Source organism: Tiliqua scincoides, chromosome 2, assembly GCF_035046505.1.
Source record: "Tiliqua scincoides isolate rTilSci1 chromosome 2, rTilSci1.hap2, whole genome shotgun sequence".
NCBI classification, from domain to species: domain Eukaryota; kingdom Metazoa; phylum Chordata; class Lepidosauria; order Squamata; family Scincidae; genus Tiliqua; species Tiliqua scincoides.
Window position 1 is genome coordinate 42,389,779 of NC_089822.1, and position 17,590 is coordinate 42,407,368.

Consider the following 17,590-nt stretch of genomic DNA (forward strand, 5'->3'; position numbering starts at 1 on the left):
ATTAGACTGTGAGGCTGCAATCCTATGCACACTTTCCTGGGAGTAAGCCCCACTGAACCCCCTGGGGTTTACTTCCGCGGAGGCACGCCTAGGCTTGCGCTGCCTGAGCACAGCCAACGCAAGGAAGGAGGCTGCGCGGTGCGCTTTCTCCTGCTGGTTGTGGCGCAGCAGAGGCCGCTCCCCGGGCTCTGGCGTGTGCGCCAAGCTGCTCTTGCGGCCCCAGCTCTGCCCGAAGCGGCCCAGCCCCGGCAGGGGGAGGAGCTGCAGGAGCCCCAGCAGCGGAAAATGGTGGAGCGGGGCTGGTGGTGACGGGAAGAGGGCAGCGGCCACCCCCCCCCGCGCCCGTTGGAGGGACTGTTGTTGCCGGCAGCAGCAGCGCTCGCGCGGAGCTGAGCTACCACAGCCGGACCAGCTGAAGCCTCCTGCCGGGCAACATGCAGCCGCCTCAGAAGGAGGAGGGGAGAGGGAAGGTGTGAGGAGGAGCCTCCGCGGCGGCCAGTTCTGCTTCTCTGGGTGCTTCTCCTGCTCGCTCGCTCGACCCGCAGCAGGAAAATGGAGCCGTTCCCCAGCAGCGGTGAGTGGCGCGGCCGCCTCCTTGCAGCCAGGGCCCTCTTGGCAGCCGCCGCCGCTTAAGGCCGCGCAGCCTGAAGGTCAGGGGTGCCGCCCCTCCAGGCGCCCGCTGGAGAGGGAGGCTGCGTGCGCGGCTGGGGGCGGCTGCGCGGCCCGGGGGCTTCCTTCGCCTCCTTGCCCTCGGGGCGCCCAGCTCGAGGGGACCCACCCCAAAGGGGGAGGCTGCAGCGCGCGGCGGCCCCCTTGAGTCCTGAGAGGCCACCCAGGTCCGAGCTGGCGCCAGTTCCTCGGGCACAAAAGCACGTGCCAGCAGCGCGGAGTGAGGGACCCCCCCTTGCTCCACACTCCACATGGCCTTGTTTATTTCTCACCTCCCCCCCTCCCCCCAGGCTCTGGCTCAAGATCAGGTCGGAACCTGAGAGATGCTGATGCTCCTTCCAGCAGGCCAACCCGCGTCAAGTCTGCTTATGTTGAGGCGTTCCTAGGGGTTGTGTAGAAGTACAGGACTTATCCTGTGCATGTCTACTCAGAAGTAAGTCCCATTGTAGTCAGTGGGGCTTCCTCCCAAGACAATGTGGAGAGGATTGCAGCCTTAGAGCCCAATCTAGGCATGTCTACTCAGAAGTAAGCCCCCTCTTAGTCAGTGCAGCTTACTCCCAGGACAGTGTGGAGAGGATTGCAGCCTTAGAGTCCAATCCTATGCAAGTCTACTCAGAAGTAAGTCCCTTTTTAGTCACTTTTCCTTATTCCCAGGAAAGTGTGGAGAAGATTGTAGCCTTAGTATTTGGGACTAAAAGCTTCTTTACTCCTAACTGGGAGCTTAAACCAAATATTGTTACTGCTCTTTAGGTAACGTCAACAAATTGGCCCTCGTCTGAGCAGCAAGAACTAAGAGTTTTTCCAGAATCAACAGTTTTGATCAGTTTTTTAAAAATACAGGTTAAAGAAAAACTGGAGACTCAAGTGCAATCTTATGTATCTTCGGTCAGAAATAAATTGTAAACAATCTCATTGTATTCAGTGGGGCTTCCTCCCAGAAAAGTGTCTATAGCGCTGTTTCTCAAACTGTGGGTTGGGACCCACTAGGTGGGTCATGAGCCAATTTCAGGTGGGTCCCCATTCATTTCAGTATTTTTAGTATATTAGACTTGATGCCAACATAGTATGTGACTGCATTTGGAGAGATCTGTACTTTGAAGAGGCTACAATGCATATGCTTTTAACAATGATAATCAATGGGGCTTACTCCTGGGTAAGTGTGGATAGGATTGTTAAAATTTTTTCCTGCTTGATGATGTCACTTCCAGGTTAATAACATCACTTCCAGGGGGTCCTGACAGATTATAGCCCAAGACACCCTTTTTAGAATGATAAAGTTTGAGAACCACTGATCTATAGGATTACAACCTCAGTGTGGTAATAGCCAAATTAATAAATTTGTCTTTTCTGACATTTTACTTGAGTACACCAGGAACATTATTTTGTTATTATGTAAAAACTGCATTTCCTACTATAATTTTAACTACGACTACAGTAGAATGCATTAGATCAGTGTTTCTCAGACTGTGGGTTGGGATCCACCAGGTGGGTCATGAGCCAATTTCAGGTGGGTCCCTATTCATTTCAATATTTTATTTTTAATATATTAGACTTGATACTACCATGGTATGTGATCATTTGGGGAAATATTACAGATCTGTACTTATAACAGGCTACTATGTGTATGCTTTAATCAATGATAGTAAATGGGACTTACTCCTGGGTAAGTCAGTAGGATTACAACCTAGGATTGTTAAAAAGTTTTCTGATTGATGATGTCACTTCCAGTCATGACATCACTTCTGGTGGGTCCTAACAGATTCTTATTTCTAAAACGTGGGTTCTGGTGCTAAAAGTCTGAGAACCACTGCACTAGATGTTTTAAAGTGCCTAAATTACTTTAGTTGGTTTATATCCCCAGTGGTTTGGGGATGAAAACCAACTGATAGGTCAGGAAATCTGTTGGGCAGGATGTAAGATTAATACTGAAAATGAAACAGGCATGAAAGTGCTTACGAGTTAGTTTTAATACCCCAACTACCGTTCTCATTAAAAAGAGAAATGGCACTATGTTAAGTTTTGTTTTAGAAGGGAATAGATTGAAAGTTGAAATGGAAAATGTCTGACTGCCTGTGATTTTTTTATTCTTTCATGAGCTTTCTGTAATTATTATTATTATTATTATTATACTTGCACTTTGGGTGGAGAACTCTTGAGAAACAGAACATTCTCTTTACAAATTCATATTTGCAAAGATAATATTTATTTTATTAAAACTTTAGAAGGCATAAAACAAAGATAATATGCAAATATCATCAAATATCCCTCTCCCCTGCACAGTGTCTGTTCTAGGGTCTATTTGCTGGAGTTTCTTATGTATCTTTTTAGATTGTGAGCCTTTTTGGGTTGGGGAACCATTTATTAATTTGCCTTTTCTCTATAAAGTGCTTTATGAACTTTTTTTTGTTGAGAAGCAATATATAAATATTAATAATAATGGATTTGGGGGAATACTTGAGGACCTATGTTTGCTGGCTTCCAATTCTTCCTTGTAAGTGCCCCTGACTTAGTTTTTCCACCAACTGGGTTTACTTCAGGTTTCATAATCCAGCCAGGACAAAAATGATTTTGTATGTTGAGGGAACGCTTTTTAGGGGAGCAATATTAAGATGTATTGTGGGAGAAGAAGTGTTAAGCATCCCTGCCGGCTCATGAATTCCTTCCCGCAAATGACTCCCTCCCCTTTGTATTATTAGTGTTGCACAAACACTGGGGGTTCCTAGTAACTACTTGTGAGTGAATTACAGTTTTGCCTCTAGGATAATCCATATGGAGTTGCCAGTACATGAAATGCTCTCCTAAGGCAACTTGCTGAGACTTGTCACATTCTGTGGAACCTCTTAATGGCAGTCTTTGAACCACATGCAGGGTGCTTTCATCTCTGTGGCTGTGGTCTGTGAACCTAATAAAGAATCTTCAGTAAATTTTATGAAATGTCCATTAAGGAATTTATTTCTTTGTTTCTGTCCTTTATTTCTGTATTAGCCTACCATCTCTTTGATTTGGGGAAGAAAGAAATTTTGAAGGATACTAGTTTAGGCCTGTTCGTGTTAGTTGCCTTGAGACAACTTATTTAAAACCATTTATATTCCCTCTTTCTGTCTCCCAAGGAACCCCCCCCCCATTGCAGCTTGTAAATCTCAAGTTATGCTACAGTTGAACCATATGTTAGACAGCAGTCATTCAGGTGGTTGAGCATACTGTCACACTTCTTGCTTTGAATACAGTTTTAGTGATCTTCAATAATTGCTATCCTGAGAGAGGTACCTGTGATGAGCTCTGTGTTAAGATGAAATGGCACATAGTTAGAGTTAGCATCTGGTGGTCCACTGTGAGATACAGGAAGCTGGACTAGATGGGCCTATGGCCTGATCCAGCAGGGCTGTTCTTCTGTTCTTAGAGAAGGGAGGCATGGAACATTGCAAAGTAGTGTAGCTGGAGCATCTGGCACATGGGGCCGTGACGTCAGATATCACCCCCACCCGAAGTATTTATTTTTTATTTTATTTTATTTTAGGAAGTACCTAACAGGGAAGTAATTGTAGTGACTTGATGACATAACTGCCAATTACTTCTGGGTTTACGGTGCGCTCGGAGCGGTTGCGATCCGCTCTGAGTGGCTGACCACTTTTTTCTTGAAGAAAACCTTTTGGAATTGCTCAGCACCTGTGAGGGGGGTGCAGCAAAATGTAGTGAGATGGCGAGAAGTCCTTACTGCCTCAGTACCTTCTCTTGCACCTTCTGCGCTTTGGGATCTGCAGTCAGGAGTGTGGGCTGGAACCCTCTGAAGATGTGCAAAGTACACCCTGCCTCCTCTTAGCTATGCCACTGGTGCTGCATACTCCTGTGATTAGTTGACTTTGTTAGAACAGTACCCATGTGTTGGGAGTGCTCTCTCTTACTTATACGTACATATATATGAACACCAATTTTCCTTTTAGGACCTATTTAGGACCTGTTTCTTTCCCTTGACCACATTACTATATTTATCATGAATCTCTGGAAGCTGAGAGACTGCTGCCAGAAACTTCCTCACATTTTATTTTAAAAAGTGATATGGTTCAGCTAAACAAATGGCCTTGTAGAAATGCACTATTGAGAACTTACTGCAACTCTGATAAGAATCAAAGTAGCTCTAAACTATGTCTTAAAAACTTGACTACAGAAGTTTGGGAACTTTTGTGTAATTATGAGAGTTTGTATGTGTTAGTCTATACCAGTGATTTTCAATCTTTTTCATCTCGTGGCATACGGACCAAGTACTAAAATTGTCAAGGCACACCATCAGTTTTTGGACAATTGACAAGGCACACCACACTGACAGCAGGGGCTCACATTCCCCAGTGGCCCTACTAACAAATGATCCTCCCCCAAAGTCCGATGGCACACCTGCAGACCAAACGCGGCACACCAGTGTGCCATGGGACAGTGGTTGAAAATGGCTGGTCTATACTCCCTCCCCCAAATTTCGGATGACAGTAGAACCTGTTGATTTAAGATTTAACAAGTACTGTATATGAAATAGAAATGTAAGGTAATCAAGGGCCCAGTCCTATTGTTGGGCAGCACCTGGTAATGGCCGTTGCAAACATTCAGTGCATACAGTGATGGCTGGGAAAGGAAAGGCGTTGGCAGGGAGGCAAGTGTCAGTCGCACTGGGCCTTCATGCTGGTCAGTTCCCCACTGAGTGGTGGGAAGGCATTCTGGAGCACGGGAAGGATAGTGGGGGAAGCAGGGAGGGGGTGTTTCTGGGAGGAAGGGCAGCCTGGGGGTGGTTCAGACTAGGGAAGGGGTGGGATGGCATCCTATCCTCCCTTCCCCAGTCTTAGAGCCCTACACTGGGCTCCACTATTCTGTGCCAGCACTGGTGCAGATCTAAGTAGACCCATAGGGGCTGCTGGTGCTTACACCAAGTAGACTTCTGGCTGCTTTCTTGGCCCCACAGGATACAGTGGCGGCCGTTTCGGTGCTGTTATACCATGGGACAGCAGCCAGCATAGGATTGGGCTGTAAATTAATGATGAAACTAAACTTAGTGGGAAGAATCTGAAATAAATCTTCTAGGACTTTCTCAGTGGTGGCTCCCTGTCTGTAGAATTCCCTCCTCCTGGAATTGAGAACAGCTCCCTCTTTAGAGTCCTTTCGGCAGGGTCTTAGGGCCTTTTTATTCAGATAAACCTTTTTATGCAGATGCTGGGGGGCATGGTGCTTTTTTATGAACGTATTTTAATCCGGATCCAAATTTTATTGTGTTTTATTGTTTTTAAATGTCTATAAATCAATGTTTTTAGTATTGTCTTATTTGTAAGCCACTTTGAGTGCCCTTTGTGGGATAGAAAGGCAGAATATAAATTCTAGAAATAAACAAACAAACAAACCAGTGTTGCTACAGGATTGAGAGAAAGCAAGGTATATTGATGATGTCTGTTTCAGCCATTCTTGACTTCTGTAAACATATACAGTACTGCTGGTATATTTAGGTGAAATGGATTAAGAATGTTGAAGAGCATAATCCAAATCCCATTTGACAAGACTGCGCTCTACTCTACTGACATTTATATGCTATTCTGGTCTGGCTTTTCAGAATATGTGCTAGTATTAGCATCATGTCATTAAGGGCTGGTGGAATGAAGCCCCAAGTTACTCTACTGTCTGTGAACATTACACCATCTGCATTACAGAAACAATTCTGACATAATAGTTAGAGGCTGACAGAAGTGCTTTGGTCATCACTGATAAAACCTGGTTGCATAAAAGAAATTGGGGGGCAGCCACTGTCTTTGGACTGCACAGAGGAATGTTAGCAAGACCTTGATGACTTGCTGATGAAAACTGTAAAAGCTCTTGATCAGTTGTGTATTTAATTACATGCAACTTATAGAACTCACATATGACCAAAATTATTGTTTTGTGTGATGACACAGTGTGATGTGTCTAGTTTTCTGGAACATTGAAGCTGTGATATTTTTAGAATTATTTCAAAATAGGATCCTCTGGAGCAGGGGTGTTCAGACTTTTGGGCAGGAGGCCAAAATCTCTTTGGCACATCATCTCTCTGACACTGTGTCGGGGGGCCGGGAAAAAAGAATTAATTTACATTTTAAATTTGAATAAATTTACATAAATGAATATATTAGGGATGTAACTTATATGAATGAATGAAGGTCTTGCAATATCTCAAGGCCTATAAAAGGCCTGCCTTTCCTTTGCTGCCACTGCTGCATCGTAGACATGAAACAGCAAGCAGTGGAGGGAGCCCTTGTCGCACAGCTCACGCAAAAGGTCGAATAGTTGGTTTCATAGCCTCAGCGGCCTTTGCACACAGCACCAATTTTGCAGACAGCCCCTTACTTTTTGCACCCGGCACTACAGCCCTTTTGCAGTCGGCACTAAAATCCTCATGCTCAGCCCCTCCCAGCTCTGAAGGGCTTGTCTCTAAGGCAGTGTTTTTTCAAACTGTGAGTCCCGACCCACTAGGTGGATCCTGAGCAAATTTCAGGTGGGTCCCCATTCATTTCAATATTTTACTTTTAATATATTAGACTTGATCCTACCATGGTATGTAACTGCATTTGGGGAAATGTTACAGACCTGTACTTTTAACAAGCTACTATGTATGTTCTTTTAACAATGATAGCAAACGAGACTTATTCCTGGGTAAGTGTGGGTAGGATTGCAGCCTAGGAATGTTAAAAATGTTCCTGCTTGATGTTGTCACTTTAGGTCATGACATAACTTCCGATGGGTCCCAACAGATTCTCATCTAAAAAGTGGGACCCGGTGCTAAATGAGAACCACTGCTCTAAGGTCATATACAGTTCACTTTGCTCAGCAACAGTGAGCCTATTGGCTCAGACAAACTGTTGGCTCAGATACAGCACAGGCCACAAACAGCCAAATTATAGCACATACAACTGAGCCCAAGGTTTGCACATAATGGGAAAGAAAGGAAGTGCTGCTAAACATCGTACATAGTTCATGAACTTTATCACTTTAGGATGTGGTGATAGCTTTAAAAAGTCAATAATCTTGTCATTTATGAATTTTTCTATCAGTGGATGCTAATACAGGAAGCTGGACTAGATGGGCCTATGGCCTGATCCAGTGGGGCTGTTCTTATGTGCCTAAAGATTAATCACGAGACCCTGAAACGCTGCAGTGAAAGGGAAAAAAAGGTTAAATGTGTACTGTATTGTATTTCATTATTCAATTATATGGCAAAGATTTCTCTTGGTAGCAAAAGTGAGAGTTTTTTGCAGAACAAGTTATTCTTTGTGAATAACTTCAGCTAAAGGTGCCTGAAGGTTTTTTGCTGCAAATCTTATAAAAGGCATCACTGATTTCAGAAACTACTGCTGTGTAGTTAACATGTGGGCACTTTGTAGCTTTCCAGCTTTTATCCCTTCCAGACATTAATGAAATTTAGAATCGAGAAAAGAGCCAGAACACCCTCGCAGACATCTCTTGGTTGCATGTAACACAGATCAAAATTAAGTACAGCCTAAGAATTATCAGCCCAGGCACCCATTTACAGTATAGTGTTTTTCCCTTCAGCTTTATGCATGTTGCATGTCCACCTCTGCATAACCTCCCTAGGGAGGCGGGACGAACAGATTGAATAGCTCAGCATTATCCTATCCCTCAGGACACTGATTATATGTGTAGTCGCCTTTTTAAACAACTCCAAATAGTCCATCATACACTGTGTGTTAGCCCAGGGCAGGGGAGAGGAGTGAGGGGTGACACAACAATCAGACTATCAGCCGTCATAGACACAGATTGTGGCACAGCAGTCTCAGCAATAAGTGTGTTACCTGAGGGATGAATGTTTCAGGTACAAAACAGTCACTTCAGATGTTTGGAAAGCCTAACATTTTAATGCTACTTTTTTGTTTGTCTGTGTGTGTTTACAGAGAAACCCCCACCAATGGAAACAGTGCAGATTGCATGTGACAAATGTGCATGCAGATTGATAAGAGTGGGGAGGCCTTGGTGTGTTGCTTCTGTTCTTTGGCTTTAATGCCAGCATCTGCTCTCTGCCCTAGAAGTATAGCATGCAAAGTGTTGTGTTGCTAATGAAATTCTGAAAAATTGATATGGAGCAACATGGACCATTACAGATCTGGACACAGCTGCCTTTTTACTTGAGAAATGTCTGGACCTGTTCTTCCCCCCCTACCTTTTTTTTTTTTTTTTTTTTTTTAAATAAGCACCCTCTGAAAGCATGATCCTATACACATTTTCTTAGAATTAAGACCCACTGTGTTCAGGTAAATGTATAGGATTGCAGCCTGAAAGGCTTGAGAAACAAAGAACTGGGGACAGTAAACATACACTATAACTATTTATTCAAAAGCGGGTTTTCTACCTGAGAAATGTGTTGTTAAAATATTACAGGTGTCCCCCATATCTGAGCGGAATATGTTCCAGCTGCCCCAGTGGATACCGGAAACCATGGATAGCAGCAAATACCACAAGAAGCGGTTCAAAACACCACCACCTTGTCGCGCAAATGACTTATTTGGTGTCTAATTACAGCCCTCTTTTTGCTGTGTTTGTTTCTGTGTGAAATGTGTGGTTGCTAACTGGAAGTGCTACAGGGCGCTAAGCGTTGCATTGTTCTCAGCCCTCCAGCCTGCTTCCTGTTACCGTTTGCAGATAACACACAGAAACAACCAGAGACAGCAACAGTAGGTCTGTAATCAGAGACCAGATAAATCATTTGTGTGATGGGGGGGGGGGGTGAACCATGGATACAAAACTTGTAGATATGGGACTCCTGTACACAGCTTTTAAAAGCTGTACATAGCAGTAGCCTCTGAAACCAGCATTTCTTACTTTGTACAACATTTTAAATACTGTGATTCATGCCTAGTATTGGGTCTTGATTTTTGGAGTGTTCAAGTGCAGACAGGCCTCTGTATCCATGGAACCGGTATCTGTGGTTTTAAACTTGACTTAAACACTTTGTTTATTTCAGTAGGAAAGGATTTAAGCATATTCTTGAATCTTCCATTGATCTCAAAGTGCTTTACTTTAGCTGAGATTTTCATTTGTTCTTATTCATTGAGGTTTGTTAAACAGGAAGTTCCCCACATAACTCTCTGAGCACATTGACATAAAACTTAAATTATCAGCATAACATTATGTATTAGTTCCCCCGTCCACTATCGTATCCGTTTGCACCCTCATATGCTTTAATTGTGCTTGAAAGCTAATTTCCACGTGCCACTTCACAGAATACAGTTTTGTGTACTCAACTTCCATGAAGGAAATTAATATCAAGCATACTTTTTCAAATGTGACTTTCCAGTATAAACATAGATAGCGAACTAGACATACATGCATCTGTTGCATGACTAACTGTACACAAGGTTGCTTTTGTCTTCTGCATAAATTTATCTTCAGGCTGGGAGCTTTTAGGTGATTGGGAACTGAAATGGCAGCAGACTGCTGCCAGAAATTATATTTCTGATGGAAGATCTCACAAACTTCCTGCATCTCATTTGGGACTAAATACAATTGTATAAACACTTCCTTTTATCAGGCTAATTGTGCAGCTAAAAAGGAAATACCAATGTGTGCTGTAGCAAAAGTATTGGGGGGAGTTAAGGAATATTTTCAGTCATAAAGACTGTTGACAAAATGAGCATTGGTACACCTTATATCAGGGGTGCTCAAACCCCAACCCTGGGGCCACTTGCAGCCCTTGAAGCTTCTCAATGTGGCCCTCAGGGAGCCCCCAATCTCCAATGAGCCTCTGGCCCTCCAGAGATTTGTTGGAGTCCACACTGGCCCGATGCAACTGCTCTCAGTGTGAGGGCAACTGTTTGACCTCTTATGTGAGCTGTGGGATGAGGGCTCCCTCCACTGCATGTTGTTTCACGTCTGTGATGCAGTAGCAGCAGCAAAGGAAAGGCCAGCCTTGCTTTGTGCAAGGCCTTTTGTAGACCTTAAGCTATTGCAAGACCTTCATTCATTCATATAAGTTCATCTTTAATATATTCATTTGTGTAAACTTATGTAAATTTATTCAAGTTTTAAATGCAAATTAATTCTTACCCCCCCCCTGGCCCCTGACACAGTGTCAGAGAGGCAATGTGACCCTCCTGCCAAAAACTTTGGACACCCCTGCCTTATATGCACTGATCACCAAGTGATGTATATGAACTCATTCTCTTGTAGTTCATTTAAAGTGGAGGCCCACTTCAGTACTGAGTTAGTGTGCATGCTTGCTAACAGGGAAATCACTGTCACCTATAATCTTCCTGGTTTCCCAGTTGCCTTCTAGGAATGAGAGGAATTTAGCCCATTGGCTACCCTGTAGGCATAGAGTATGCTTTGTGTGTTGCACATGTACAATTCTTAGGCTGTTGTCTATAGTAAATCAAATTGTTTCATAAAGAGAAGGGGCAACATCTGAGTGTTGTGAATGCATATACAGTTTTGGTTTGCTGCTTAAATATACAGTAGTTAGGCATTCTTTAGCCCTTGAGCATTGACTGTGGTTCCTGCCTGCTGGATATATGTAGCACAGAATCTCATCCGTTAACTATGGTGAGTGAATGCATGGATGGCTAGTGTTCAAAGCACACATCAACATGGATTTTGGAAAATGATTTGTTACTACATATCTGGAAGGGTTTGTTCTGTAGCAAGTATCCTGGTAAGAGATTTCTTCTTGAGTAACTTCATATCTTGTACTGTGAACTTGGGCCTGGTTCAAATGTCACATTCTCAGTCTAACAAATGTCTGATCAGGGACAGGTTTAAGGGCTCCCCTTTTCTCCTCTTCTCATGTACCCAGCTTTGTGACAGAATTCTGCATCATTTTGCTTAACCACTGTTTGCTTTTGGCATCTAAACTGGGAAACTGGAGTTTCAGCTCTTTCTACAAATCAGGATTGAAAATTGCAATTTGACCCTGGCTTGGAATCCTGATTTATAGGGTGTGAATAAGGCTTGTCATTCATTCTTGATCCAACGCAAACCATGGGCTCTTTTGGACAGGAGATATAACATCTGAATCAGGTTTTGATGTATTGTAGAGGTCCTCCTTGGGCAGATTTGCTAGTTAAATGCTGACGTACAGTGGTCATGAACACTTAATTTGGGATATTATAATATTAACCACATGGTGATGGTTAACGAAAGTTTAGAATGTTTGGCAGGCTAAGTTTTTGCTTTGTTTGTATGTGACTCAATAGAGATACTGCTGTGTTTCATTTCCTGTCTCTCTTGTTTCAGAAATGTGAATCTTTCCAGTTTCTTTGTTTGTACTTTAGCTTGTCCAGATTTCATATTTATGTGATAAATGCTTTTATAATCTTCTGTCTACTTAGAGACTCCTTCACGCATGTCTGGCTCACAGAAGCTTGTTGCAATGTATTTGTTGCCCTTTTAAGGTGCTGCAGGATTCTTTGTTGCCTTTCTCTTGGTGTATTTTAGAAAGAAAGAAAAAAACTCTGCTGGGATTTAATTCATGTAAAACTGCAAAAAAAGCAGATTGGTTTTATGAAAGCCCAATCACATAGTTGTACATACTTTCTAGGAAGCCAGTTTTCTTATGTTACTGGAAGTATCTCTAGAGACTGGAAATTATGATTATACATTAATGAATCAATGAGGATATAGTAGGGTTGGAAAAGATGTAATCAATAGACTGATTCCTGTATATAGCTTCTGTTGCATCCAGCAATGCAGGACAAGCACATTGATTGTGTCCTGCGTGTACATGCCTGTGTAGATCTCTTTTTTAATTTAACTTTCAGGTTAAACATTTGTTGGCGTCTGTGGATGCTGTGCATGTTAGTAAAGCTTTACAAAGCACCGGCAATAATAGCAGTTGAACTGGTAATACATTGAATTTTGTCTTCCAGATGTTCGCATGGTTGTACTAATATCCATATGCATGTGTCCCAAAGTTTACGAGTATATAAAGAGAATGAAACATGGTAGCAGTTATGCACATTAAGCAACTTGAATACACTTAGAAGATTTATACTTCGCTTTTCCAAAAAAAGAGCAAAGCGAGATAGATGCAGAGTTCAGTTGCAGAGTTATATGTCTGCCTTAATTCTTCTGTGAGTTTGAGAATGATCCACACATGTGATGAAGAATCCTTGTATTCATATTATTCTTTGACTTATAGGAGAGGACTATTTTTGTGTCTCACCCTTATTCCAAAGAACTCAGGATTACAGTGCACCCTCTGTGTCCATGGGGCTTTGGTTCTGGGACCCTGTGCCGATGCCCAAATCCATGGAAGCCCAAATCAGTGTATGTCATGCTGAGAAAATTGTTCAAACTTGTGTTGAGTGCCTGAACTTAAGAAAAGAAGAGAGAGCTGTGAAATGGTAGGGTGCAAGGCAAATGTGGAGTGCTGCAGAGAGAGAGAGAGAGAGAGAGCTGTGAAATGACAGGAGACGGGTTCTGTGAACTTTTTTCCTTTGAATACATTTTTAGTCCATGGATGGCTAAATCCATGGGTGTGGAGTCTGTGGATATGGCGGGCCCACAATACGTCCTTGCAGCAGTCTTGCAAGATGGATTTAGTTGTGATAATAATGACTTCTGTAATGATATCCATGAGTGTTGCAGCTGAGCAGAAATTTGAACCCAAGGTTTTTCATAAGTAAAATGTTAAAATATTTATGGACTGCGCCACATTGGCTCACAGTGGGCATGGAAAAGTCCAGTGTTTTGACCATTTGAGCTCTTGTTCATGAGAAATACAATGTGCTTGTGTGTGCATGCATGTGTCTGTAATGAAATACATGTATTTTTCCTTTCAGCAGAGGATTTTCATAATGTATGCCTGCCTCTTCTAAAGTAAAATGGAAATTGGTTTTCTTCATGGAGAAACAGAAGTTTAATTAAATTCTAGTTCCTTAATTGGGATGGTACTGCATTCATTGTATATTGAACCTTCATTTAGGGATGCAAAATAATAGTGGGGGCTTATTTTGGTGTCTTTGTGAAAAGGTTGCATATTAAATACCCTCCTGGTGGTGAATAAATGCACCACCTGTAGGAGGAGGGGTTGATTTTTTTCTTCTCTGAATGTTTCTGAATTTTTTTCTGAGGAAAGTGGAGAAATGAACTTTTTTTTTCTAAACTTTTCCAGAGTGTTAGGGTCACCCCACTTTATGCACAAAGACAGCAAAGATAACTCTTTTAGGGATTTTGTGGCTCTTGAATTGTTTGCAGGTTATTCCCTCCTAATTAATAATGAAACTTTGGCATATTTTGTATGGTAAGAGACTACACTTTGTAATCCACTTTTATTGCAGCACTTCAGTTGCAGGTAGATATCTGTGATCAGCTGGTGATCATAATTCCTCCTGATTTAAGCTGTAGTAGGGTAAGAGTTTGACACAATCATTTGCTCCAGGGGTGCTGGTGAAACAGCATGTGATTCTTTGGTTGTGCCCCAGCATCCTTGGCAACATTGCAGAGGTTCTTGGAATACATCTCTAAGATCTCTCAATGCAAACACTGGCAGAAACAAAATGTCTTGCAGCAGCTGTTGGGGCATGTTTGGATTCTGGAATACTAATGTTATCTGTACTAGGCTCTGTACTAGTACACCTTGGAATAATCACAAGACTGAAGAACTTTAAGACTGAAGGCTTTAAGTAAGAGTTATGAAGCAGCAGCTGAACCCTGACACACTGAATGTAGGCCCTTGCACTTGTCTACTATGCAAATTGTCTCTGCCAACTGACGTACACAATATAGATAATTGTGCATTCTGCTTCCTGCCAGAGTTGGAGCAGGAGATCTGTTAATTTGGTTGTTGTCTGATTCTTGTTCCGTTATGGAATAATTGGATCCCAACAGTGTGTCTGCTGTCTTTTTTTTAAACAAGAATGAATTGTTCCAAGTGTAGCATTAGACTGCATTACTGTACTTGTGTGTGTTTCTGGAAAGAACATATATCAGCTGTGCAGTTTGCTTCTTGGCTAGAGCCTGTAGCAAACTATGTATGCCTCTGTAGCATGCATAGAACTGTGGATATATCCTCAGTAGTTCCATGCTTTGAAGACAGGTGAAGACATGCTTGGAAGACAAGTGACTTTTTCACTTAGATTTAATGAGCCATTGGCCCTTGAAGGCTTGCTGAGAGCTGTGTGCATGGGGCATCAATTAGCTTTTCAATGAGATTTTTAGCACAATTGGAATATGTTTGAAGTAGTTCTCATTGACCTCAAAGTACAATCCTTTGTAGGCACAAGAGTTCTTAATTTCAGTGAAAAGGTTGCATAAAGTGAGTTTTAAAGAATATTACTAGTTAAGAGATGAAGCATTCTATCTATTGCAAGATCATGGGTTTAAGTTTAGTAGTTGTAACATCCACTGAGGCCCTCAAAGCTATTTTTGTAAATGGACACTGGAAAGTCTCAAGGTCCGAAATATATTTTTTTCTTATAGCTTACATTCAGATTTGTCATACCCAGACATGCTTTATTTCCCTCTAGAAAGTCCCCCCCTCACCAGAAAAGTAATTGCATTTATGTTTCACACATGTGATACCTTGGCTGGACATACAGCTGATGTAGTGGATCTTTCAGCTTTTGCTGAAATGATTTGACTAGTCTTTAAAATGCTTCAAGCTTTTTTGTTTTGCTGAAGCAGACTAACACAACCCTTGTAAGTTGGCTCACCTAGAATTCTCTTTCTGTCTCTTCTTACATGTGAACCTACAGGCAGAATAGCAGATTAATTTTATAGTTCAATCATTCTTGAAATTGTAAGGATTGCTAGCCGGGATACCAGTCATACTGGCTACATAGTGCCAAAGTATGGCTCTAAACTGTGGATTGCAACTGGTTCCCAAATTTAGATAGGTCAGGTAGGCTGGCTTGGACTAATGACTGGTTAAGAGCTAAACTCAGCAGAGGGTTTTGACCAAGTGGCCTTTATTTCCTTGGCAATATTAGACAGGGTGCTTTTTTCTCACAATACATCCTAAGTAAAACTTCCCTTTGGCGTGTGCAGCAGAATATGGTCTGGTCAGAATAGCAATTACAGGCTGACTGAGCTAAGCCAACTTCATAGTATAGTCAAATTGCATCATACATGTATTTTACTTCCGCAAATTCAAGTATACATGAATTTGGTTAAAAACAATTTACTTAGTGCTGGTAGTTTAACCCACCATTCCAATTAATGAATGTATGCCCTGTAGTAAACCTGAGCCTAGAGGTAAATCTGTTCTGTTCTCAGTTGGTCTCACTTCCTGTGAACTTTTGTACTTTCTAAGGTACTTTTCAGATTTAAGGGATTTTCAAGGTAATTTTGAACATACGTGATTTTTGATTTATGAGTTGACTGCAGAACCTAACCTAACCTAATCAGGTAAGTGTGACCTGATACAAAGTTTGGGGCTTTTCGTTTAGGTGAAAGATGCCTGTTTGTTAGAGGATGTCTATGAAAATTTTCCACTTCAAAATATTACAGAAAATCCTGTTAATGGAACACTGTCACTTACTGATCTAGAACTCTGAGCACGTCTGAGTTGCTCTGGGTACTTCAGTAAGCAACAGTTCTGAAGGTGCCCATTTTAAAATGAATAGGATGCTGCCACCCTTATGACCAGGAAATCTCTGCAGGCACTTCAGACTCTTGGATCCATAAGAATTCACAAGATTCAGTGCTAGGCTCTATTGTGATAGTGGGGTTGGTTATCAAAAGCAGTGGAACTTTCCCATGGTGTTCATTTTTTATGCAGTGATAATACTTGTCTTACTGCAGGTTTACAGAAACTTTGTAGTTCAGAAATGCAAGGGAGGATGTAGATGTGGATTCTCACTTCCTGTTCTGCCAGAACTTTCAAGTACATTTTGTTAACTCATCTGCCTGTGAAGTCATAATATATAGTTAATGGTCTGGCTTTCTCTCTGAAATGCAACTTTGATTTATGGTTAATTTTGTGTTAGAATATCTTTAACTGTTTTCTTAAAAGAAATGTTTTGAAGTCAGATTATCTATTAAGAATAACAAAACCGTCTCTTCTGTATTGGAGGGAGTTCCTTTTTTTACTTCTCTGTAAGAACACTTGGGCTCAATTACAAGAATAAAATTGTTTCTTGTCTGAAATTACATTGTCTGCCTCTGCCCCATAGTTATGGCACCTGAATGATATTAAATGAACTAGCTAACGTTAAGCAAATCTTATCCTATTGATTTCAGCTGGAGAGCTCAGCTCCATCTCCAATTGAAAATGGAGGGATGTTCAGCAGTAGTGCTTAGTGCTGAAAGAATTGTAGCCATGATTCTGATGAACTAGAGTTCACTGTTGGAAACAGGGTGGAGGAGGTAAAGAGATAACAAGGCAAACTTTTTAAAATGGCTTTTTATACCTCTGGAATTTGATGCCTCTACTCGCTGCGGCTGTACTTAAATCATATCAGAAATAACTTTTATCCTGCCTTTCCATTCTTATGGCAGTTTACAATAATAAAAATACATTTTAAAAATACAAATAAAAGTAATTTTTAAAAATTATACATAGTAAGCATTAACTAGCAGCTGTCAAAACAAAGTTTAAAAGGGAAAAAAATAATCAGAAGCTAGGTTGTACAAAAACTGTCTTAAGTACCTTAGGGGAGGCCAGCAGGAGTCTAAGCTTCAGGAGGAGAAAGTTCCAAAGGCCAGGTACCACTGCAGGTACCAAAGCCCTGTTGTGGGCCACCACAAACGGAATATTAAAGATAATGGTGCCTTTAGCAAAGCCATCTGAGAATACTTCACAAAATGGGCATGCTATCCTAAGGGGAGTCAATCTGTCATGTAGCCAAGTCCCAAACTTTTTAGGGCGTTATAGATTTATGTTTATTGTGGTGTTTTGTATAGTGTTTAATAATTGTGTAAGCCACTTTGTGAATGGAAAATGGGATATATATTTAGCATCTTATCA

General features: G+C 41.7%; 1 protein-coding gene across 1 annotated transcript in view; it reads left to right on the plus strand.

The window, feature by feature from the left end:
* Positions 1–383: 383 nt before the first annotated feature.
* LNPEP (leucyl and cystinyl aminopeptidase) overlaps positions 384–17,590 on the plus strand; it is a 51,650-nt gene continuing 34,443 nt past the window's right edge. The window contains exon 1 of the mRNA XM_066614498.1: positions 384–574. Coding sequence (XP_066470595.1) covers positions 553–574 — 22 coding nt within the window. The 5' untranslated portion in view covers positions 384–552. The remainder of the gene's footprint in view (positions 575–17,590) is intronic.